Consider the following 26,953-nt stretch of genomic DNA (forward strand, 5'->3'; position numbering starts at 1 on the left):
TCTGCATGTTGCTATACCTGTCTCATTGTAATTCCTGTTGTTCTTGTTCTGTCTGTCATGTAAAGATGCCATATGTACCACAACCAATTCCGGGTACGACAACTGCCGTACTTGGCGAATAAACTTGATTCTGATGGATTCTGGAAGGCCTCTCACCCTGATGTTACATCGTCTACTTCTATTTTGTAGATCTTCTAGGCCAGAGCGTAGTGCCATGTTGGTGGCTTTTTGTTTCTCGTTTTGCTCCACCAAGGCCCGGATCTCTGCCTTCATGGAGATTGTTTCGGCTTCCAGCGTGGCCAGTCGTCCGCTATGGTCTAGGATATCTTCCTGGATTCCCTGAAGTTCAGCTCAGGTGGCAGAAGTGATGTGGTTACCCAGGTCCTCCAGGTCAGATTTAGTGGGTAAGCTGCGCAGATAATCCCAGATTTCACTTAAGAATTTGGTGGTGGAGTCCTCAACCTCCGTTCTCATTTGGGCCTTGCTGGCTGGAGGTGAGGTGTATGCCATCTTGGCCGGAGTCTGGGTGGATTTGTTCCTTTTGAAGGTACTGTGCTACTGTAGACTGAACTGTAGTTTGCTTAGCAGCGGGCAGGCAATCAGCTAGGGGGAGGGATTAGCTGCAACAGGAGGTATTTGGTCAGCTTCAGGACTCAGTACCTGAGCTTGCTCAGTCTGTGGCTTGCTCACTAAGTGGCTTCAACACAAGTGGCATAGGCGTTAAAAACAGGCATTAGCACACAGGCACAAAGAGAGAGGCAAGAGGAAGCAGGTAAGGACTAAAACCTTCAACCAATATTGCGTTTTTTTGCATTGGTTAGAACGTGCTAGGCACGTTGTGGTGTAGTCTTTAAGTTTTGAGGACTCAGCCCCAGCTTCACTCACTCCCCCTCCTCCCCTCCTCCACCCCTCCCCCTCCTCCCCAACTTCACTCACTCCCCAACTTCACTCACTCTCCCTTTCCTCCTCTTCAGCTACACTCACTCTCCCGTTTCATCTTTTACCGCCACAGTTTACTTTAAATAATTTTTCCCCACACAATAGTCATCCTGTTGGACTATGCTGTACAGTGTACATCCTGCGACATGTATGCATGCCTTGATCAGCAGATTGAGGGTGTTTACTGTTGCCCTGGGTGTGTGCGTGTTGCTCAGTTAGAGGCGGAAGTCACAGAGCTAAATAAGCATCTAACAACACTGAGACGCATACACAACATGGAGAAGAGCTTGTATCTCACGATCCAGACACTGGATGGAACCGTTGAAGATGAGGTGGGTGGAGCACAGTCGGAGCAAGAAGCAGAGGTAGCCGCTAGTTGGGTCACAGTTAGAAAGGGTAGGGGAAAAAGTGGCAGGGAGGCTAGTCCCGAGTTGTCCCTCACTAATAAGTATGCTTGTTTGTGTAATATTGGGAGGATGATTCTGGAGTAACAATGCTGCAGCAGGATGTGCTCCTTAGCAACCAAGGGGCAGACTGCTGCAACGAGAAGGGAATAGGAGTGCAGCTAAGAAAAGACAGGTACTGGTGGTAGGGGATTCAATTATTAGGCGCACAGATAGGGTAATCTGTCGAAGAAACCGTGAATGCCGTACAGTCTGTTGCCTCCCGGGTGCTCGGGTTCGGCATGTAGCGGAAAGAATTGACAGATTACTGGCTGTCATGGTACACATTGGCACCAATGACAAAGTTAGTGGGAGATGGAATTGAAATATGATAACAGAGGCGCCAAGCAGAATAAAATTAGTTAAAATTGTTAAAAAGGGGGAAGTGGGTGGACTCACCTCCCTTCTGAAAAAAATGGCCGGACAATGGACAGGTTACTTACAGTCTAAAGTAACATTTATTAGTAACTCCAAAAGTGCAACGCGTTTCACGGGTAACAGTCCCGCTTCTTCAGGCAAACGATTATTTGGAGGGTGCTGGGGAAGGGAAACAAAAGGAAAAAAAAGGGGATTGCCAGAGGAACGCAAATACCAGGCACCCAAAGGTGCACCACAAGTCTACAGCAATAAAATGTGCAATATGCATTTAACAGCAAGATATGCATACAAAATAGACTGAGAACGTGTGCAAATAGCATGTATAAAGTGACAGTGCACATATCCATAATATAAAGGCAGAGTATGAGTCACTCTTAGTAAAATGATAAGACAGTAAAAAAATGAATTTAAAACAGGGAGAAACAGAGAAAGGTTTAGTTTTTAAAGGAGTGAGTGCAGCAGTATATTATGATAAGGCAAAAAAAGCATAAAAGAAAAAAAAAAAAAAAAAAAAAAAGCAGTGTTTCAAGATGAGCAAATGTTCAACTTACTAGAGTTATGAGAAGCAGAGAAAGGTTTCATTTTTGAAGGAGTGAGTGCAGCAGTATATTATGATAAAACAAAAAGGCATACTAAGAAACAGCAGTGTTTAAAGGTGAGCAAATGCTCAACTTACCAAAATCAGGTCATGAACCAGGTAGAGCGCCTCTGTGAGGTGTGGGGTGCTCTGTCTTTAATTTATAAGTGACTGGAATCACCCAGAATGGGGGATGGGAAGTGGGAGCGACAGAGGTCGCATGCTGATGACATATGGTAGTAGGGCGGTGCAGTACTGTGATCAATGTGGGAATAGGATGCAAACCTATGTGTATGATGCTGGATGGGAAGGGAAGGGGGGGGGGGGAGAAAGAGAGGGATATAGGCAAAGGGACTGGGATATGCATAAGTCACAACATGCTTACTCCCATAGTGTACCTTGTATGGGTTGGTAGTGGATGGTGAAAAGCGCATAGGATTGGAGGTGGCCTAAATCTTAAGTAAAAACAATAGATGTGGTGTTTGTTATAGGGTCGGAGGCTGGAGAAAGGAAATGTAGAAAGGTTAAATAAAAGTTGCACTTGGAATACATAAAAAGTACATGTAAAGAAAATGCATAAAAAAATTTGTTCATGCCACACTATGCCGAATGTTGGATCCAAAATATACTGGAGAGGTTCATTCCAGCTAGGGTTAATGGTACAGGGTGAAAAACAGAAAACTGCTGTAATAATAGGAGTATGGATACAAAACTATGCATAGTTGCAAAAATTTGTATGAAGCATAAAACTTGACGAAAATGCATTAAAAATGATAAAATAAGTAAATGATCAAAGCAAAACAAGTGTAAGACAAATATAATGGGTTCGAATAAAAGAGAGGACCATTTAAAATATATTAAAAAAAGATGATTCAATATACTTTCTCTAATTGTTCGTTTAGACCTTCGGGCGTTAGTGTTTTAAGAATTTGTATCCAGAACATTTCTTTATTCCTAAGGACCTCAAAAGCATTGTGCGGTGGGATGGATTCAATAAGCGTGAATTTGAGTGTTTGTGGATTGCAGTTGTGGGTGGAGCCGAAATGACGGGAAATGCTGTGAAGTGGATAGTTTTTCAATATATTGCGCTTATGTTGTCCTATTCTGTTTCGGACAAGTTGAGTGGTTCGCCCCACATATTGCAGATTGCATGAACAAGAGATCAAATAAATGACATTTCTGGTTGAACAAGTAATGTATTGTTTGATAATATACTGAATTTGGGTGGTATTGGATGAAAAGGAATCAGTGGTGTTTATGAAGCGACAGGCAGTACATCTGGATTTCCCACAGGGAAATGACCCAGGGTTTGAGATGGGGGTGGTTTCAGTGGGATTAGGGATAGGTAGGCGTAGTTTACTAGGGGCCAGGAGACTTTTGAGGTTGGGGGCCCTTCTGAATGTGAGTAAGGGAGTTTCAGGTATGGTAGGTTTGAGGTGAGGATCCTGTGTCAGAATCTCCCATCTGTTTTGTATTATGGATCTGATCTGTTTGTGGTGTTTACTGAATCCAGTGATAAATCTGGGGAAAGGACTGGGGGTCGAGGACGAAACAGTATTGTTGGTATTGGTGATGGTGGCCTTCCATTTGGCGTCTTTGATCAGTTTTTTTGGGTAGCCACGTTCTGCAAACTTTTTGGTAAGGATATCTGATTGGGATTGGTAATCGGAGAAATCGGTGCTATTGCGGAAGATTCTGCGGTATTGACTATAGGGAGTATTGGTTGTCCAGGGTCGGTGATGATGGCTATTGAAATGAATGTAATTGTTAGAGTCAACTTTTTTGAAATGTGTCTTGGTTTTGATGTGATGGGTGTTAGTAAATAAAACTAGATCGAGAAAATCGATGGTGGTGGGATGATGTTGGTGGGTGAACGTCAGACCGGCCGGGTTATCGTTCAGGAAGGTGAGGAAGGTAGGAATGAGGGAATGGTCGCCCTTCCAAATGAAGATCAAGTCATCGATGTATCTTTTATATAGAACAATGTTTTTGCTAAATGTATGTGTCTGGGAGAATTTGAGATGTTCCAGGAGGCCCATGGAAAGATTGGCATATGAGGGTGCAAATGAGCTGCCCATAGCGGTACCGGAAATTTGATGGTAATGATTGTCAGCAAATGAAAACACATTGTGTTGTAAAATAAATTCTGCACATTGAGTAATGAATGATTGTTGGGTGGCTGGCATGTCGGGATGGGTGGAAAGGAAATATGTTAATGATCTGAGGCCAAAGGTGTGTGGAATATTGGTGTATAAGGAAGACACATCACATGTCAGCCAGCTGTATTCTGTATTCCAAGGAATAGTGTTTAATATCTGAATAAGATGTTCCGAATCTTTAAGATATGATGGTAGATTTTGTACAAGGGGTTGTAAATGATAGTCTACAAATTTAGATAAGTTGCTGGTGATGGATTCTATCCCTGCAATGATGGGTCTACCAGGTGGATAGAGATGGAAGGTTCTCAAAAATGATTTTCAGGTACTTGGAGATAAACTTAAAGCAAGGACCTCCAAGGTGGTGTTCTCTGAAATACTTGGAAAAATATAAAAATTGAAACCAAGAGCCCAATATAGTGTAGTATGTCAAAAAATGAGTAACAATGTTAAAATAACAAGTAATATACTCACAAGTCTGGGTTACCACAAAGGCAACCACTGGAAGCGCAGGTGGGGAGAATTGTAACCTGACCCCACTCAGGTATTAAGAAGTCGCTCTCTGTAGACAGGAAACAAGTGGGGATATACCCCTCCACCAAGGGTGGACTAGATCAGATTGGAAATTTGTGATAACAGAGGCGCCAAATTAGAGTAAAACCATCTAAAATCAGTTTAAAAGGAGGGGGGTTGGTGGATACCACCCTCAGGTATATAAAGACCAGCCAATAAGTCGTTATATATGAATAATATAATTTATTATAGAATCTCCAGGCATGCAACGCGTTTCACGGGTCAAATGCCCGCTTCATCAGGCAATCAGTGTTGGAGACACACTACGAGACAAAAACAAAACAATATATACCAAAGGACGCTAGGCAAATGTAGACTAAAAAACAAAACATCTTTTGTAAGCAGCAGAAAAAGTCCATGGTTCATTACCAAATGCATACAAAACATAGGAAACAAGAAACTTATACACAGCATCTCTACCCCTGAATCACATAAGGGTGTGTTACATCCTGTGTGCAGGAGTGGAAAATACAAAAATTATGTCTGAATGAAATAACAAACTCTGTGTTTCAAGACATTGATAAAAACACTTGTGGATCTACTAAACTATTATCAAATATAATCAAGATTCCAATAAAAAATTCAGGTTCCAATAAAAAAATTAATATATGATACATGGTATGCAAAAAATTCATATCAATGCAAGTGATTGCACTGACCCCAAGGTTTGGTTACACTCATAAGAGTAGGAGTATGGTATTGCGTGTAATGAACTAAACTGAACTAAAGTGCAAGGTGCAGAAGCATAGAGCTTCTAAAAGCATAATGATGGACAAAGAAGAGATCAAGTGATCATTATATTACTCACCGAAGCTGTATCGATTTTTAGGCCCAGCGCCTACTGTAAAGGGTGTTGCGCGTGTTAGGGATGTTATAAAGACACTGAGCGCCAGCGTGGAGTGAGGTCTAACCCGGAAGGGGAGCCCGCGGTTGCTTCCGGTAACAAAGGCAGACGGGCAGGTAGCGCGATGTGACGCTGACGTCATGTCGTAAATTACGCGTGTCGAGGGAGGACGCGGATGTAAGGTCGCGTCTCTCATCGTCACTACGTAGATGGAAAATGGTGCATGCGCACTAAGTAATTGAGGACGGCGCCGCCATGTTTTTGTGGGCGGCTGGGCTATTCTCAAGGCTATACCATTGTCGCTTAAATTAATAAAATAAACCGGGACCATGGCAAACTATATGCAATTGACATATAGTTAAATGAATTAATTGATAGAAAATAAAAATGTATTACACTTAACACGCATTTGTGTAGGGCATTGTTATTGTTAATATGCTGCCATCTGGTGGTTAATGTTATTATGGCCGCATTACCTAAATGAGTTTAGATAGGAGTACCTATAATTTAGTCGGTTGGAATCACAAATGGCAATAAGGATTATAATGATTATAATAAATAAGTACTGGTAATAAAAATAAATATAAATATAAAAATAAATATTATAAATAAAAATTAAAAAATAATAAATAAAAAAAAACAGTAGAAGAGATGGGGATGGAAGAGGGAAAAAGGGATGGGAGAAGGAAAGAAGGAATGAAAAACAGAGGGTTAGGGAGGGGAAAAAAAATTAATAAAAGGGAAAAGGGGTGAGAAAGGAGGTCGATGGGGTGGGGAAGGGTTCAGAAATTACATCAAACACATAAATCACGGGTACACATTGGTCGCTTAATTGCCAGAATTACAATGCCAGAGGTTTTAAAAATTTTTTTTTAAAACAACGGAATATATTAAAACCGAGAGAGGGGGGACAATAAAAGAGAGGACTGTAGTCGATAAATAGTAAATGATTCTTTTGATAATGATCGGTTAAAAAAGTTTTTCAAGTACTTCATTTAAGCCCTCAGGGGCCAGAGTTTTGAGTGTTTGTATCCAGAACATCTCTTTGTTCTTCAAGGCCTCAAAAGTATTGGTTGGTGAATGGATAGAATCTATTAGAGTGATGGTGAGTGACTGGGGGTCTCCCTTGTGATAAGTGCTGAAGTGTTTGGAGACGCTATGTAAGGGATAATGTTTCAATATATTCCTCTTGTGTTGTCCTATTCGGCTACGAACTAATTGAGTGGTACGGCCCACATACTGTAAATTGCACGGGCATGAGATGACGTAGATGACGTTCCTTGAAGTACAATCGATGTGTTGTTTAATAGTGAATACGTTGTTAGTGGTATTGGATTTAAACGTCTGGGTAGTTGTAACAAAATACCAGGCCGTGCAACGTGAATGATAACATGGAAAAGAGCCTGGATTGATCGAGGTAGTTGTGGTCGCTGCATGGGATGGTGTGTGTTTAAATCTGCTCGGGGCTAATAGCCCCCGTAAATTTGGGGCCCTTTTGAAAGTGAGTGATGGTGCCTTGGGTATTGTTGGTTTGAGGTACGGATCTTGGGTTAGTAATTCCCATCTATTTTGAAGGATTCTCTGAAATACTGCCAGTGCCACGTGCTACATCTGAGAGACAGAGGGAGCTTAGGGAGTTAAATAAGTGGCTGAGGAATTGGTGTAGGAAAGAGGGGGTTGGGTTCCTGGAGAACTGGGCAGACTTTGCAGTCGGCTACAGGTTCTACAGCAGGGATGGGCTACACCTTAATGGGGAGGGTGCAGCTGCATTGGGGGAGAAGATGGCTAAATGGTTGGAGGAGATTTTAAACTAGGATCTGGGGGGAGGCGGGAGGATAAAGTCTCAATACGTAGACAAGATAAGGTAAAAAGACAGTGGGAGCCTAACATTATGGGGGATGGAGAGGGGGGTGGGGACAGTGTAAAGATTAAGGAGGTTGGTAAAACTTCAAGTAGCCCATTTCATGTAAATAAAATTGGTAAATGTGGTGGTAAAAATATAAAGTGCATGGTAACCAATGCTCGGAGCCTTGCAAATAAAATAGACGAACTAGAGTTCATTCTGAATGACAAAGGGGAATAACCGAGACATGGATGGATGAAAGCCATGACTGGATAGCTAATTTAAAAGGATACAATGTGTTTAGGAAGGATAGAACAGGGAAAAAAGGTGGAGGGGTTTGTCTCTTTGTTAAGAATTCTTTTACAGCTGTCCTCAACGATGAGATGGAGGAAGATTGAAAACTGAAAGTTGGCTGCATGAGAGCCCACTAGAGGGCGCTCCTAATGCGTACTTCTGATCGCCTCCGGCGATCAGAAGTAACAAGAAGGGCCGCGATCAGCGGCCCTTCTTGTTATGCTTTCCTCGTCGCCATGGCGACGAGCGTAGTGACGTCATGGACGTCAGCAGACGTCATGACGTCAGCCGCCTCCGATCCAGCCCTTAGCGCTGGCCGGAACTGTTTGGTCCGGCTGCGCTGGGCTCGGGCGGCTGGGGGGGACCCTCTTTCGCCGCTGCACGCGGCGGATCGACGCGCTGCGGCGGCGATCAGGTAGCACATGCGGCTGGCAAGGTACCGGCTGCGTGTGCTCCTTTTTATTTGATTGAAATCGGCCCAGCAGGGCCTGAGCGGTAATGGACGAGCTTAATGAAGCTGCAGAACTGCGATTAGTACAGCAGATTGAAAAAGCTGCAAGTAAAAATGAGGTCATAGTTATGGGCGACTTCAACTTTCCAGACATTGACTGGAGTATTGAGGCTACCCATTCTGGTAAAAGCAGCAGATTTCTGGCAGCACTAGAGGACAATTACTTGACTCAAATGGTAACGGAACCAACTAGGGGTAATGCGTTACTGGATCTGATCATTTCTAATAGACCAGATAATGTATCAAATGTGCAGGTTCAAGAACATCTGGTGACTGATAAGCCACGGGGCAGCTGGACCACTAAAACTATGAATTTTAGAAAAGCAAAGTTCAATCAAATTTGGCAGGCACTAAGTTTGGTGAACTGGGATAATGTACTACAAGGGGAGGACACTGAAGGGAAATAGCAAGCTTTTAACCACTTGAGGACTGCAGGGCTAAACTCCCCTAGTGACCAGGCCATTTTTAGCAAAATTGGCCACTGCAACTTTAAGGCCAAGCTGCAGGGCCGCACAACTCAGCACAGAAGTGATCCCCCCCCCTTTTTAAAAAAAAAAATAAACATGGGGGGAGCGATCAGACCCCACCAACAGAGAGCTCTCTGTTGGTGGGGTCTGATCGCTCCCCCCATGTTTATTTTTTTTAAAATAAATATTATTGTTTGTTTTTTTTCTTTAAAAACCCCTGTTTCGGGGGGGCGTGGCTTGCTCATGGCGCGCTGAAGACGTTTCTTCTCTGAGCTCCCGCTCCACTACCCCGTAGACTCATCAATTAGCTTACAATAGCGACCAATTTCTTCCCGAATGGGCAATAGGAAGAAAGATAAAGAGGCGAAGACCCCGGCCAAAGGTTCGGCAGCCTCTAAAGATCACATACAACGATTCCTGAAGCCGTTAACTCGGGCGGCCAGCAACACAGACATATCCAAGATGGCGCCTGACCCGGAGCAGAAAGACAAAGAGGTCTCTCCGGCATCGCCTCCCTCCTCTCCGCCGAAAACTCCCAACTCCCGCACATCTCCTGCTCGCCCAGAAGACCAGCAGTCTCCCTCGCTGAAGACCTCCACTAACCTGGCAATCTCTGCAGATCCAGCAGGGCCGCCGGCTCCCTCCCCGATTAGGCCCGCCAGTAGTCACTCATCTCCGGCCCGCTCAGAGGGGGCGGAATCGTTCAATGAAGTGGACCTGCATGAGTATATCCGTACTCTCCCAACGAAAGACGACCTAGAGAGGTATGTGAACCGCATAGAAGAGACTTACAAAAGGGAGCTGGAGGGAGTGAAGCAAGAGATACGCCATATAGGTAATAGGGTGGAGAAGATTGAAAAGGATATCGACAACATAGAAAACACCCTAATCGTCCAGCAAACAACTATTGACATGCACTCCACCCAGATCCACAACATTTATATGAAAATTGATGATCAGGAAAACCGCCATCGGCGAAACAACCTAAGAGTCAGAGGCCTGCCTGAGTCTATCCCAACAGCGGGGCTTCTCCCCATGCTCTTGCGCATATTCAACAAGCTGCTAGACAGACCTCCCGACTCCCCAATTGAAATTGACCGCGCTCATCGATCCTTGGGACCGGCCACAAACAACCCTGAAAGGCCGCGTGACGTCATATGCCGGATCCATTATTTCACCACCAAGGAGGCCATAATGGCGGCGGCCCGGAAAGCTGACCACATTGAAATTGACGGAAACAAACTATCTATACTCGCAGACCTATCCAGATTGACTCTGCAGCTGAGATGGGCGGTAAAACCACTGCTGGACGTGCTACGAGACAAACACATTCCCTACAGATGGGGCTACCCCTTCCAACTCCTGGTCAACCACGAGGGAAAATCCGCTTATCTCTCCACACCAAGAGACCTACCACGCTTCTGTGAGATCCTGGAGATCCCTGCCCCGTCTCTCCATGAATGGCCCTTGGACCTGCCGCCCGACACGGATAAAACAGGTCCCAGCCTGTCTCAACGCCCGGCCTGGCGCACCGCCTCTCGCAGAGGCAAGAGAAAGAAGAGCCTTGCACCGAACGACAACACGGACATTGGGTGAGATAAAAGCCTTTTTATTTGTCTTTGCCCCCTTGCACACAGAAGAACCACTAAGACTGCGCAGAGACGCACTGTTCCTGGCCTAACAAGGTGCGGTCCGAGGGCCGTTTCCTAAAATAGCGCCCTGATCATCACTCTCCATGGCCCCCTAACAAGACATTCCCCTAAACCCGCTCTTTGCAATGGGGGGCCCCCCGACACCTCTCCCGATGCCACGGGGGTGGCAAACATTCTTTTCTTTGCCCCGGCGTATGTTACTATACAACCCTGGTTTGCTGTTATACAGTTACGTTCAAAGGTTCTTATGTTCCATTTGTTCATATATGTGTTCTCAGGCCGGATCTGGATGAGAGACCATGCAGAATCTGACTGATATTGCGACAGAGGCGAATACCCCATGCCTTAAAACCATCACAAAAGGGGTGCCCTCTAATAACTCTTTAATACCTACTCGCCTCCCTGCCCTAGAGGAAGGAATTACAGAGACCCTACCTGGGTCACAACGAAAGAGTCGTGGGGGGTGGAGGGATCTCAGGGCGTCCTGGGCCTCCTCACCCCACTGGATCTTTACCTGGTTCTAGCCAGTTGTAATACAATGTTAATGTCCCTATCTGTTTCTTATAGAAATGTTATTGGTTTGATAACCCTTATTCTGTTTTTGATGTTATGTTTTAATCTGTTTTCCCCCCTACACCCCCGGGAACCACCTTTCTATCACACAGGTATTTGGCCAGCAAGCTCTTCAGGTAGCGCTTACACACAGACTACTCAGCTAGATGGCAACATTACATAATCTCAGGTCTAGTCCCTGCAAATGTGCCACACTCAATGCTAAAGGAATGAATAGCCCTGCCAAACGCTCACAGATCCTATATAATATGCATAAGAATGGTGTTAAGATACTGTTCCTGCAGGAGACCCACTACCGTTCAGACAACATCCCGCAGGTTAGAAACAAATATTACACCACATGGTTCCATAGTACTTTCCCCCACTCAAAGTCAAAAGGAGTGTCGATTGCATTTCATAAGAGCTTGCCTTTCACGGAGGCGGAACCCCTCTCCGATCCCCTGGGAAGATACTTATTTTTAAAACTTAAAATTAGCAACAGGCCTCTCACTTTAGCCTCCATTTATTCTCCTAATCAAAACCAAGGCCAATGGATATTGCGCACCCTTACTAAATTGGAGGCTTTTGCTAAAGGTCCGATTATCACTGGAGCTGACCTAAATATGTGTCTGAACCCAGACCTGGACTCCTCCACGGGACAGTCTAACATACCCAAACGAGCCCTCCTCCAGGTAAAGGCTAAGCTACATGGAATGCACATCACTGACTGCTGGAGAATACTTAACCCCAAAATGAAGGACTACTCCTTCTTTTCGGCCCCACATGGATCCTTTAGCCGTATTGACTATATTCTTATTTCACACGGTCTGTTAGATAAAGCACTGGCCTCTGACATAGGGGTAAAGTTGTGGTCAGATCACGCTCCAGTTTATTGCTCCTTGGATATCCTGCAGCCCTCTAAAGGGGAATTTATATGGAGGCTTAATAACAACCTACTCAAGGACCCTGAGTGTCTGCAGGATGTCCGCAGGACCATACAAGACTTCATGGCAAACCATGTGAATGATGAAACACATGAGGCAGTGAAATGGGAAGCCTTAAAATGCACCATAAGAGGCCAATTCATCTCTCACGGCACACGATTAAAAAAAACCAGAAACCTGAAGCTGGCCGAACTTTTAACCAACCTCACATCACTAGAAGCTAAACATAAATCAGAGAATAACAACGTTCCTGCCACCATGGTGGAACTCTCTAAGACCCGACATCAAATCCTGTCCCTGTTAGATGAGCAATCTCTCAGACACCGCGAGAAATACCAAAATATACGCTACTCACAAGCAAACAAGTGCGGCACTGCCCTGGCACATTACTTACACCCCAGGATCAATACTACATTCATTCCCTCCATTTCGTCTCAGTCAGGATCTGTAAAACATAAACCTGCAGACATAGCGGAGTCCTTCCGCGCATTCTACCACTCGCTATACAACCTCCCAGGCAAATACAAGGACCTAGACCGCCCCACCTTATCGGCAAAGATCAAAACCTACATAACAAACACCAAATTGCCCATACTCTCTCCTGACACAATCACTGATCTTGAAAAAGACTTTTCTGAAGCGGAGGTCCTATCAGGAATCAGTAGCATGAAACTTAACAAAAGTCCGGGTCCAGACGGGTTCACGGGCGCCTTTTATAAAGCATTTTCCAAAGACCTGGTGCCCCTACTCACTTCTGCCTTTAACTCTATTACACAGGAATCCCCCTTCCCGAAACAGACACTACAGGCCCACATAGTGGTCATCCCAAAAACAGGAAAGGATCCCAATTCCTGCGGAAGCTACCGTCCTATCTCGCTCATCAACCTGGATGTTAAACTCTACTCCAAAATTATCGCAGACAGACTCAGGGACTCCTTGCCTCAGATCATTCACACAGATCAGGTGGGTTTCACGCCTCTGAGAGAGGCCAGAGATAACACGCTAAAAACTGTCTCCCTGATCCACAGAGCCCAACAGCATAAGATCCCTATGTGCATACTATCAGTTGACGCAGAGAAGGCGTTCGACAGGATCCACTGGGAATTTTTGAGGGAATCCCTGACACAGATTGGCATCGGCCCCTGCCTTCTGCAAAAAATCATGGGCCTATACAGCTCTCCCTCAGCCCGGGTTAGGGTAAATGGGATCCTGTCGGACGCCTTCTATATCAAGAATGGCACGAGGCAGGGTTGCCCCCTCTCCCCCCTTCTCTACATCCTATGTATGGAACATTTCGCGAACGCACTGAGAGCCAATCCCGACATAAAAGGGATCCGGGTTGATGGGCGAGAAGCTAAGTTATCTATATACGCGGACGATCTTTTGCTCTATATTACAACACCACATATCTCCCTCCCCAACTTCCTCAAAGAAGCTGAAAAGTTCGGCAACCTGAGCAACTTTAAGATCAACCTGTCCAAAACAGAGGCCTTAAACATCTCCCTACCACCTACCTTAATACCTAAACTAAAACAGTCCCACCCCTTCAAATGGCAGGAAGTTGCCATTAAATACCTGGGAATTTCGATCCCGGCTGACCTTTCTAAGCTCTACAACTTAAATTTCCCTCCACTGCTAAATAAAATCCATAAAGACCTCCAATCTTGGGATAAACTATTCCTCTCTTGGGTAGGAAGAGTGAATGTCATAAAAATGGATATCCTCCCGCGTCTCCTATATGTGTTACAGGCTATTCCCATCTCGCTCCCCCACACCTTTCTAAAATTGATAGGACGCAGAATCAGTAACTTTATTTGGAGCGGCAGAAAACCAAGGATCAGACTCAAACTTCTCCATAGGCCAAAGGATGAGGGGGGTCTGGGCTTACCTGACATACAGAAATACCATGTAGCGTCACATTCTTGATTGGTTCCACGGCAGACAACAAAAACAGTGGGTTTCCTTAGAAAAGGAACCACGTGACGTAGACCAAAGAGCCTTACCTTGGGCCCCGAAAAACAAACGCCCCCCACCTAACTCACTCCCATACTGGTCAGCAGTAGTCATGGCAAAATGGGACCTCCATTGCTCTAGATATCACTTGTCTACCAGGCCCAGCCCGCTCACTCCCCTCTTAGACAACTGTGACTTTGGCATAGGTATAGGGAGGAACGCATTCTTAGGACATGATAGAACTAAATGGCCACAGATTAGACACTTCGTCAATAATCAGTCTCTCCTCCCTCCTGACATGTGGACTCACAATAATCAACCGCCCAAGCCAGACTGGCTCACCATCTCTCAAATGCAAAAGTTCTACGCCTCCCTCACACCAAAAACAAAAATACACAGGACCCTAAGCCCCTTTGAGCAACTATGTTGTATGCAGGACAGGCCCTCTCATATGTTAGCCCAAGTTTACTCCATCCTAAATGCGTCCACTGGGTCAGAATGTCTACAAAAAATAAAGGACGCATGGCATAGGGACCTCGAAAGGGATCTGGACACTGAAGAGTGGGATAAAATATTCACACTAGCCCATAAGCTATCCCCATCAGTGGACGCACAGGAAAGGAATTTTAAAATCATCTGTAGATGGTACAAAGATCCAGCTCGGCTGGCCAAGTTCCAACCCAACTCCTCAAACCTGTGCTGGAGATGCGACAAGGAAATTGGTGACTATTATCACATATGGTGGAAATGCAAACACATCCGTCCGTTCTGGGCAGGTGTTTTTGAACTGCACGATTACCTATACCTTGTTCCCATGCCCTGCACCCCTGAAATAGCTCTCCTCTCTGCTCTACCCGGCTCTATTTCTGGAGCTAAAAAATCTATTTTCAGGTACATCCTCATTGGGGCCCGCCTACTACTCACCAGGAAATGGAAACAAAAAACCCTTCCCTCCAAGGCTGAACTAATCGTGCAGGTCAACCACCTCAAAAGAATGGACGAACTACTACTATCTGCTCAGGGAAAGAACGACATATTTGTACAGAGGTGGGCAGTATGGGTAGACTTCTGTGACTCCGACAAACTTACCACATTCCTGAGTAGGGCATAAGAACCCTCACAACATATTCATTGGATACGCCTAGCCTCAACCAATAACTTGTTATACAAATACTCCCACCTGTTTAGCATAAGTTGGTTCCCCGTTATCCCCTGGTTCGATACCCCCCTAGGCCCTCCCTCACCCCTTCCCAAGCCCCTCCCTCTCCCTTTCCCCATCGACCTATGTAGCCCCTCTTAAAGGGGATGTTCCCCCCCCTTTTCCCTCCCCCACCTCAATTCCTCCCCCATCCACCTCTGCCTTAACCCGCCCTCCCACATAGAAAAATCGGGGACACCAGCTCCTCCTGTCCCGGGAGAACCAGTTTGGTACGCTATATGGTTACTTGTTGACTACTGTATCTGTTTTTTACATGACATGTGCACCCTGCTGTCACTCTCAAGATGATGTATCGGTAGCATGTATGCCTTACTACCAGCTGGATATACCTATTGTACCTTCAATGTTATGATGTAACCCGTTAAAAATCAATAAAATCTGATTTTTGAAAAAAAAAAAACCCCTGTTTCTTTAAATTTCTTCCCTCCCTCCCTCCCTCCCTCCCCACAGCCAGCCAATTATGGCGATCGGCTGTCATAGGCTTCTGCCTATGAGAGCCGATCGCTCTCTTGTCCCCCATGGGGACAGCCGTGTGAGCTTCAATGATTTCTATATTGAATCCCTGGACGCTGCTTTCACTCACATCAACAGTGGTTTATCCACTAATACCCTTGTATGCTGAGCTGTCAATGTTGCCATTTTCAGCCATCCAATAAGATGAGCTGCTCTCTGCATAGAGCTGAGGATCTATTTTATACATTCATACACAAGGAGCACTTCCTTCTTATCATTTTTTTTTTATCATTCCAGGCACAGATGTTTACCTATGTAGTCGGTTGCGGAGCTTATTTTTTTTTCTAAAATGCATCCAGAAAGTATTCACAGCGCATCACTTTTTCAACATTTTGTTATGTTACAGCCTTATTCCAAAACATATTAATTTCATTTTTTTCCCTCAGGATTCTGCACACCCCAAGTTTACTTCAGCTTTTATTAAAAACACAGAGAAAGTACATGTTCATATTTTTAAAGTATTCAAAGCCTTTGCTATGAAGCTCAAAATTGAGCTGAGGTGCATCCTGTTTCCCCAGATCTTACTTGAGATTTTTCTACAGCTTAATTGGTGTCCACCTATGGTAAATTCAGTTGACTGTCCATGATTTGTAAAGGCACTCACTTAGGGCTGGTACACACCGAGCGGGTTTTCTCGCGTTTTTACAGCCGCTTGCGGCTGTGGATACGCTAGGGCAGGGATGTCAAACCAGTCCTACAAGGGCCGAGGTCCTCACACATTTTTGACACAGCTCAAATTAATTGATGGGTTTGAATCAGGAAAGGTGTGATCCATCAGGTAGAACACATTCCTCTTTCTCAGTCCATCCTAAACACTGGCATGGATCTGGCCCTCTAGGCCTGGAGTTCGACACCTGTGTGCTAGGGTAATGTATTTCAATGGGGTGGTTCACACCAGAGCGGGAGGCATTTTGCTGAAACGCATACTCCCGGGCTGAGGCATTTTTTGGATTGCGGAGGCGTTTCTGCCTCCAATGTTAAGTATAGGAAAAACACAAACCGCTCTGAAAAACGCCAGTTCAGTTTTTGTTACAGAAGCTGTTCAGTAACAGCTTTACTGTAACAATATATGAAATCTACTACACCAAAAACGCAAAATGCTAGGTGAAACACTTCATAAAAATAAGAAAAAGCGTTTCAAAAACCGCTAGCGTTTTGCAGATCTACTAGCGTTTTTGGTGTGCACCAGGCCTAAGTCAGTAGGACTCTGAAACCACTCACTTTTGGTCATGCATTAAAAATGTTAAGAGATTTTTGCTGCAGTGCTTCATTATCAAGTTAAGAAAAGGTGGGGGGAAAGGCTGTGCATCCCTAAACACATGTTGCAATTGAATGGTTAATCGCATAGGCATACACCGCATCTGCCAGACTGAAAAATGCATGCCCTGCATCCAAGACAAGTGCTAACATTTATTAAACTAGGAGGAACTTTAGCTTCTGATATGGTTTGCATGCAAAGTATATTATACTAGACACTTGCGCCACGGTGAGGCAAATCTCCGGGCAAGTGACCTAAACTAAATTTAAAACCTTGGGAGCAGCTAACCAAAAAAAAATGTGTAACTTACATTTTGTTGAACAGTGAGGAGAACGCTAGCGCATACCACTAAGGCTGCATCTGAAATGACCACCAGCTCAGTGTGCAGCACCTAAATAGATTTTCTGCACACTTCACATTCAATTCAGATGCAAATCATATGCAAATCTGCTACTACTTATCATGCAAACAGGAAACTAAGAAGGAGGGGCTGGGAGCAGCTAACCTGACAGTTACATAGTTAGTCTAGTATAGTTACATAGTGTCTAGTATAATATACTTTGCATGCAAACCATATCGGAAGCTAAAGTTCCTCCTAGTTTGAAAAATGCATGCCTTGCCTCCAAGACAAGTGCTAACATTTATTAAACTAGGAGGAACTTTAGCTTCCGATATGGTTTGCATGCAAAGTATATTATACTAGACACTATGTAACTACTAGACTAACTATGTAACTGTCAGGTTAGCTGCTCCCAGCCCCTCCCTCTTAGTTTCCTGTTTGCATGATAAGTAGTAGCAGATTTGCATATGATTTGCATCTGAATTGAATGCGAAGTGTGCAGAAAATCTATTTAGGTGCTGCACACTGGGCTGGTGGTCATTTCAGATGCAGCCTTAGTGGTATGCGCTAGCGTTCTCCTCACTGTTCAACAAAATTTAAGTTACACATTTTTTTTGGTTAGCTGCTCCCAAGGTTTTAAATTTAGTTTAGGTCACTTGCGCGAAAGTTTGCCTCACCTTGGCGAAAGTGTCTAGTATAATTTACTTTGCATGCAAACCATATCGGAACCTAAAGTTCCTCCTAGTTTAATAAATGTTAGCACTTGTCTTGGATGCAGGGCATGCATTTTTCAGTCTGGCAGAGGCGGTGTATGCCTGTGCGATTAACCATTCAATTGCAACATGTGTTTAGGAATGCGCAGCCTTTCCCCCCACCTTTTCTTAACTTTGTAACTATGTAACTGTCAGGTTAGCTGCTCCCAGCCCCTCGTTCTTAGTTTCCTGTTTGCATGATAAGTAGTAGCAGATTTGCATATGATTTGCATCTGAATTGAATGCAAAGTGTGCAGAAAATCTATTTAGGTGCTGCACACTGAGCTGGTGGTCATTTCAGATGCAGCCTTAATGGTATGCGCTAGCATTCTCCTCAGTGCTTCATTATCCACCACAAATTAGAAATGTACTTCTACGTTTGGAGATAGGAATTCATGATTAGAATTCATTCAGTTTTAAAATGGAATGAGCAAATACTTTTTCACATCACTGTGTAATTGATATACTACATGGTTTTAATACTTACATATAATTTTTTTTGTATTTCTTTCAGGGTTCGAGTTCGCTACCAGAAGAGACAAAAGCTCCAGTTTGAAACCAAACTTGGCATGAATTCTCCGTTCTGATTGCATCACTCACTTCTGTGTGTTAAGTTTTATAATGTGTCCACGGCAACTAATAAGGAGTCTGGTGTATTTTTAGGGCCCTTTTCCACTACCCTGCGTTTTGCAATCTGATTCTGATTGCTAACGGATTGCAAAATGCAGGGTACAGTAAAACTAATGGAAACCGCAGCGACCATTTCCATTAGTACGATCCGATTGCGTTGCGATTTTGACCCGAGCGCAATTGTTGTCCTGCTGATTTTTGGATGCCATTGAGCTCTACTATACTGAGTATAGTAGCTCAATCGCATTCATGGAAATTGGTTTGAAACACGATAGCGATCGCGTGTCCTAGTGCAAAAGAGCCCCTAAACCCATTATCATATTTGGAAGAACCAGCTGTTACAACCAGCTTTTACCTCCAGTGCCTCCCCTGCCCAACTCCGCTGCCTCCACAATCTCTTCCTGCCTGTTTACATACAATTAGCAGTTGGAGAAGTAGGCACTCGCCTTCACCTGTTCACTGGCCTCTGCACTTATTGAGGAAAAGGGGAATCCAGTAATCTTTCTCAGTATTGTCCTTTTCTGTCCCATGCATGGTTGATCCTATTAGTGCAAACTTCTGTAGTCCTTTTGCAAGCCCCTGTGTCATGTGCATGACCAACAAGCATGGTAATAGCCTTTGAACCACTGCTGAGTGTTGTATGCTGAATCTACAAAGGATGATTGGAAAGTAGTTTTTTATGATGTATATTTTCTTAAAGTGAGGTAATTTTTATTTGTACTAAAATATGTAAATAAAATGTACCAACTTAGACCTCAGTTACAGCTTGGAAATAACGATTTTGCATGTTTGTTAAGGAGAAGATGCCAATGAAAACAAAGTACCCTGTCTATGGCAAGTTCTTATTCTGTTAAAGCAAATCTCATGTGTAGTACCGATTATTTTCTTTGCTGCCAATGTTCAATTTTATAGTCTCATGTTGTTTCCAGTACAGGGAGTGTAAAAAAACGAAAAAAACAAAACAAAAAAAAACCTTGAGTTATTTATGCAAAAGAGCTTCTCTGAGCTAGTTGACCAAGTTGGTCAGACTCATTCCTGTTTTCTGAAGAGCCTAAACAGCCAAGAAACAGTGAGAAAACACTTAGGCAGGGAACACACTTAGCAGAATTGCATGCGTTTTCCCCATAGCGCATAGTGGAAAATGCATGTGATTCTGCCAAGTGTGTTCCCTGCCTGTAGATTGGGTTTCACTGCAGGAAAGTTCAAAGGGTCATTGCTTTGTTTTACAGCTTAAAATACACAGAGCCATATCCTATTACCCTTTCTCCTAATTTTTTCCCAAGTAGATCATTTTTCATCTTATCTAAAAAAAAAAAAAAAAAAAGACTTTCCAACACATGGGCCTCTATTCATAAAGCATTACTGCTCAAAACAGCTGACTTTACTGACCATTTAGCAAAGTGTCCATTCATAAAAGCTGTTTCCGCATGAAAAGCTGACATTCCTGAGCAGTGCGGGAAATTACTGCCTTGTGCGGTGATTATCACAACACGTCACTACATGTCAATTCATAAAGATTAGAGCAGGCAGAATGGGAACAGAGAATACCGACTGTTTAGAAACGGGCAAAATAACAGGCAAGCTAATGGAGACAGACCTCCCAGGCAGCAGCAGTGATAGCAGAACAAAAAAAAGGCATCCCAGAATACCCAGGCTGTGTTTAACCCCTTGTACCTGTTTTCAGATAAATTTCACATCACAAAGCCTGGCATGTGTAACATTTCTTGAAGTTCTTCTAAGCTGCGGCAACTAGATTGTTTAGAAAGACTAATAGACAGATTCAGAGAAGATTCAGGGCAAGGAGAGGCAGTTTTTTGAAAAAAAAAATGCACATCTAAAGGGAAGTTTGGGCTGCTTCCTTTATAGTAACTCTGTCTCTGCACAGAGAAAATGTATCAACTCAGCCAGCACTGCTAGTTTAGTGCGGGAATTCCCCGACCTTTTGTCGCAAGTGTAAACTTTTTATGAATTAGCACACAAAAGTCTAAAATACCGATGCAGTGTTTTCCCTCCAAGATTTTTTTTACCTGCAAATGTTTTATGAATAGAGCCCTTTGTAATATAACAAGTACAGTGGGATGCAAAAGTTTGGTCAACCTTGTTAATCGTCATGATTTTCCTGTATAAATCGTTGGTTGTTACGATAAAAAATGTCAGTTAAATATATCATATAGGAGACACACAGTGATATTTGAGAAGTGAAATGAAGTTTATTGGATTTACAGAAAGTGCGCAATAATTGTTTAAGGAGAACCCGAGGTGGGATTTAATAATGTTAGTAGGGCACAGAGGCTGGTTGTGCATACTATCACCAGCCTCTGTTGCTGTATAGTGTGCCTCCACCCCCCACGCTCTTCTGTCCCTCGTAATAAAAACCGCTGTGCTAGCAACATGCACCTTATCGCTAGCACGCGGTTTACCTTTGTGGTATAATTCAGCACCGTTCCCCGCCTCCTCTATATCAACGCTCCCTGCCCGCGTCCCTTCCCTCCAATCAGCAGGAGGGAAGGGATGTGGGCGGGGAGCGGCGCTGAATGGCGTTACAAAGGTAAACCATGCCAGCGAGAAGGTGCATGTCCCTAGCACGGCGGTCTTTATTACGGGGACAGCAGAGCGCAGTGTGGGGGGGGGGCTGTGGGCTTACTATACAGCAACAGAGGCTGGTGCACAACCACAACCAGCCTCGGTGCCCTACTAACATTATTAAATCCCACCTCGGGTTCTCTTTAAATAAAATTAGACAGGTGTATACGTTTGGGCATTTTATTTTATTAAATTTTAGTTGTCATTTTATTGATTCCAAAACCTTTAGAACTCATTATTGGAACTCTAATTGGTTTGGTAAGCTCAGTGACCCCTGACCTATGTACACAGGTGAATCCAATTATGAAAGAGAGTATTTAAAGGGGGTCAGTTGTAAGTTTCCCTGCTCCTTTTTTTTAAAATTTTCTCTGAAGAGTAGCAACATGGAGGTCTCAAAACAACTCCCAAATGACCTGAAGACAAAGATTGTTCAACATCATGGTCTAGGGGGAAGGATACAGAAAGCTGTCTCAGAGATTTCAGCTGTCTGTTTCCACAGCTAGGAACATATTGAGGAAATGGAAGACCACAGGCTCAGTTCAAGTTAAGGCGCAAAGTGGCAGACCAAGAAAAATCTCAGATAGACAGATGCGATGAATAGTGAGAACAGTCAGTCAACCCACAGACCAGCACCAAAGACCTACAACATCATTTTGCTACAGATTGAGTCACTGTGCCATCGTTCAACTATTTGGTGCACTTTACACAAGGAGATGCTTTATGCGAGAGTGATGCAGAGGAAGCCCAAAACACAAACAGAGCCGCTTGAGGTATGTTAAAGCACATTTGGACAAGCCAGATTCATTTTGGAATAAGGTGCTGTGGACTGATGAGTTATTTGGACATAACAAGGGACGTTATGCATGGAGGAAAAAGAACACAGCATTCCAAGAAAAACACCTGGTACCTACAGTAAAATGTGGTGGTTCCATCCTACTATGGGGCTGTGTGGCAAGTGCAGGGACTGGGAATCTTGTCAAAGTTAAGGGACTCATAGATTACACTCAGTATCAGCAGATTCTGGAGACCAGTGTCCAGGAATCAGTGACAACGCTGAAGCTGCACCGAGGAAGGATCTTTCAACAAGACAACAACCCTAAACACTTCTCAAAATCCACTAAGGCATTCATGCAGAGGAACAAGTACAAGGTTCTGGAATGGCCATTTCAATCCCCACACCTGAATATAATTGAAAATCTGTGGTGTGAGTTAGAGAGCTGTCCATGCTCGGAAGCCATCAAACCTGAATGAACTAGAGATATTTTGTAAAGAGGAATCCAGACTCTCATTGGAACCTACAGGAAGTGTTTAGGCTGTAATTTCTGCAAAAGTTGGATTTACTAAATATTGATTTAATTTCTTCTTTGTGGTGCCCAAATGTATGCACCTGCCTAATTTTGTTTAAACCATTATTGCACACTTTCTGTAAATTCAATAAACTTAATTTCACTTCTGAAATATCACTGTGTGTGTCTCCCATATGATATATTTAACTGACATTTTTTATCGTAACAAATCACGATTCATACAGGAAAATCATGCCGATTAACAAGGTTGCCTAAACTTTCGCATCCCACTGTACTAAAATGTAGGTAAAAAGGTAACAGCAAACTTATTTTGAGTAATTTGCTTGGTGGGAGCAGTAAAACTAGTTTATTGAAAAGGCTTGAAACCATCTCCTTGGAGAAACCGCAGAAGGAAATTTAATAGGACATGCCCACAGTGTGAATTCTAAACTGTCTGATGCAATGTTTTAAATAAAGCTATATAACTGTGAATAAAAATGAGACTAATGCCAATTGGCGTCAAGTCCTGGAGCTGCAGTTTAGCAGGGATCGCGTGCGCGCATGCATGATCGTTCCCTGCCAGTTCACGTAGCGGAGCTCTCTGATGTGCCTGATAGCCGCGATCGTGGCTAGCAGTCTGTTTTCCGCCAAAAGGGGAAATAATACCCCTTTGTTTACCTTTGTACAGCGTTGCAATCTCCTGCAGTGCTGTACGGCAGACACTCGGCTGTCCCCGGATTGGCTGGGGAATGAAGCCCTTTCATAGGCTGATGCCTATGAGAGGCGGAGATGATTGTACATAGTTCTTGCAAATTTTGCAAAACCTGCCTCTGCTTGCATACCGCACTCAGTCCAAGCACTATTATCTGAAGGTTTGATAGCGGATCCCTTAACATTTAGAGCATCTCCAAGCACCAAACGAAGCACTGTATGTGAACCTAAGTTGCATGTTCCAGGCACTGATTTAAAGTGTCACACTCCCTTTACCCTCGTATGACAGATCCAAGTCTACAAGCTCAGTTTCAAGAGTACTGATACGGAAAGGTGGTGGTGGCAGAAGGTAGATAAGGAGGCGTTGGTCCCTGAGACCGGAGTGTGGACCACCTACAGTAAAAGTAGGAGGGCCAGACCAAGGTGGTGTGGGCCAGTACTGCTGTTGTAGTCTGTGCTCCAGGCACAGAAGATGACATTTACTGTGCTCCTTCTCTCCCCATGTCCCCAGGCTCTAAGATGGTACGCAGATCCAAAACAAGTGCTAACATTTATTACACTAGGAGGAAGTTTAGCTTCCAATATGGTTTTATGGTTAGGTCACTTGCCCGGAGGTTTGCCTCACCGTGGCGCAAGTGTCTAGTACATTATACTTTGCATGCAAACCACATTGGAAGCTAAAGTTCCTCCTAGTGTAATAAATGTTAGCACTTGTTTTGGATGCAGGGCATGCATTTTTCAGTCTAATAGAGGCGGTGTATGCCTATGCGATTAACCATTCAATGGTGGGGATAGGGATGCGCAGCCTTCCCCCCACTTTTTATTAACTCTGCAAGTATATAACTATCAGGTTAGCTGCTCCCAGCCCCTCCTCCTGAGTTTCCTGTTTGCATAATAAGTAGTAGCAGTTTTGCATATGATTTGCATCTGAATTGAATGCGAAGTGTGCAGAAAGCCTATTAGAGGTGCTGCACACATGAGCTGGTTGTCATTTCAGATGCAGCCTTTGTGGTATGCGCTGGCCTTCTCCTCAATATATATAAACATGTATATTCATGTGTATATATACACGATTTGCCCAAAACAGTTCAGGTCTGTTTTAAATTTAATCCTGCCTCTGCCAACGTCACGCCGCCACCGCCGCATTGATTGGCCGGCGGGCCCTCGGAAGAATAGCGGGGGACAGAGGGGATCCCGGCGACCTGGGCAGAGGTATGATGCGGGGGAGAGAACCCAGTAATACTGCGCACGCAGCTGTTTTGGCCAGCCTGACCTGAGCACGGGCTTACCGCTCTCAGCTCCTAAAGCGAAGCCTGTGCTCAGGTTGGGATTACAAACAAATTGCTAAATATTGGCACCCCTATAACTTTAAAAAGTCCTCCTCCTTATGTTAATACAATAAAGGTATAATATGTCTGAGTTAGATAGCTATATAAAATGGGGGGTATCACCACCCTAACAGTATTGAATATATGTGTCTGTACAGCGCTCACACCCTACATAGCAATTGTCCCACAGTATGTCTCATAATGACACAGTCCAACAGTTTCTCCTGCTTATATATCCAGTCACAGGTAATTCAAAAGACTCACACCAACGTTAGTAGCTGATTCTGTTTCAATTTTTTTTATTTTCAAAGAGATAGAAAAGCTCAACATAATTTACCAATACAATTGTACAACAAGTTATGCCTATTACAATGTAAGCATTTGCAGAGGAAGAATCCACAGAAAAGAGTGTAGGAACACATGAGTCTTGCCAAAGGCCTCTCATTCTATATGTAAAAAAGTAGATCATTAATGGTCCTAGACTCGGGTAAACATGCCTACTATAGACTGAATTCAAACAACTGGATCCCGGATTCCCGGGAGTCAACAGAAGGAAGGAAGTAAAGCTAAGGAAAGAAGAAAAGAAGAAGGCAGGAAGGCTGGTTCCGTATAAGTACAATCAAGACAAAATGGTCTTAAGGTAAACCCATATACAATTTCCAAGGGTCCCAGATCTTGCAATATTTATCTACCTTATCATCTAATATAGCCGCCAAGTGCTCCTGCGTCATAAAGGTCGTCACTCTCTGTTTAACTTCTTCAAATGACACAAATTGAGTTTTCCAAGCACGTGCTATTGTCTGAGTCACTGCAGCAAATATAAAGTGGGTTAGTGCTCTTTGCGATTTATTAAGGGAGTCTATTTTACCATGCAGCAGGACTATCCAAGGGTCTTTTGGGATTGTTTTGTGGAATAAGGCTTGAAGCATTCTAAAAAGCCTTGACCATAGTCTTGAGAGCATGGTACAAGACCAAAATACGTGGAGTAGATCACCTTTAACCCCACACCCCCTGAAGCACAAGCCCTCACCTGCTCCTGGTACGTGAGCTAATCTTGCGGGCACCCAATACCATCTCAAAAGGACTTTATAGGATGATTCCACTATCGCCAAATTAAGTGATAACTTAGGGATTATGTTCCAGGTCTCTTCCCAATCCACCTTCAGCCTTCCTCCCTTCAAATCTGATTCCGATCTAGTCACATAGCCATGCCGAAAGGATGGCGATGAATCTGTTAGAGTTGTGTAAAGATCTGACCGAATCCCTTTTACAAAAGGATTATGCATACAGAGATTTTCAAATCTAGTCAGGGGAATAGGAAATTGGGTCTGAGGTGGAAGAAGGGAGGAAAGCCAATGTCTAAGTTGCAAATAACGAAATTTCTCAACGGGAGGAATCTGGTATTTTTCTTGTAGATCTCCCCAGGAGAGAATTTAAGAGCATCCTAAAAGTGATTTAACTTGTTCCAGTCCGCGTTCCCTCCACCATTTAAAGTTATATGGACCCTCGTTACCAGGAATAAAGGCTTATTTATAAAGGACATCAGAGGCCGAGAGGGTGACATAAGACCTTTTGAAAAACGAAGAGTCCCAAACTGATAAATAGTGTTGAAACACTATCCCTAGAGATTTAGGCCTTAATTGTTTAGGTAGCCATAAGGGGGTTTGAACTGATTGCGGAGATGCAGCTGGGATCTCAAACAGAATCCAGGTAGGCATCTTGGGTCCTTTATAAAGATCAATGAGATGGGCCAGTTGAGCTGCTTGGTAGTAATTACTTAGGTTAGGATCTCCTAAACCCCCTTTAGTCTTGTGGATATACATAGTGGATTTGGGGATCCTGGGGCGAGAGTTATTCCATATAAATTTAAACAACTTTGACTGCAGTAAGCGTAGGAAGTGTGGGGGAACACGAACCGGTAACATTCTAAAGTAATATAAGATCTTAGGTAATAGTGTAATTTTGATATCATTCATCCAACCCAACCAGGAGAGATTATAATTATAAGAGGACCACTGCATCAAGTATTGAGAAATCTGCTTGGCAAGGGGGTAATAGTTATGTTGGAACAGTGTTTTGTAATTAGCTGTGAGGTCTATACCCAAATATTCTATTGAGTTATTGGACCATGTGAATGGAAATCTGGCTTTAATATACTGACAAGTGTCAGGTTCTAATGTTATATTAAGAAGTTGTGACTTTTGGGG

The 26,953-nt window shown here is 43.8% G+C and overlaps 1 protein-coding gene across 2 annotated transcripts in view; it reads left to right on the forward strand.

Moving 5' to 3' along the window:
* TMEM94 (transmembrane protein 94) overlaps positions 1 to 19,658 on the forward strand; it is a 264,228-nt gene extending 244,570 nt beyond the window's left edge. For both annotated transcript variants that reach the window (XM_068263426.1, XM_068263427.1), the window contains exon 32: positions 18,723 to 19,658. In XM_068263426.1, the coding sequence (XP_068119527.1) occupies positions 18,723 to 18,795 (73 nt within the window). In that variant the 3' untranslated portion in view covers positions 18,796 to 19,658. The remainder of the gene's footprint in view (positions 1 to 18,722) is intronic.
* Positions 19,659 to 26,953: the final 7,295 nt, after the last annotated feature.

This window comes from Hyperolius riggenbachi, chromosome 12 (assembly GCF_040937935.1).
Source record: "Hyperolius riggenbachi isolate aHypRig1 chromosome 12, aHypRig1.pri, whole genome shotgun sequence".
NCBI lineage: Eukaryota > Metazoa > Chordata > Amphibia > Anura > Hyperoliidae > Hyperolius > Hyperolius riggenbachi.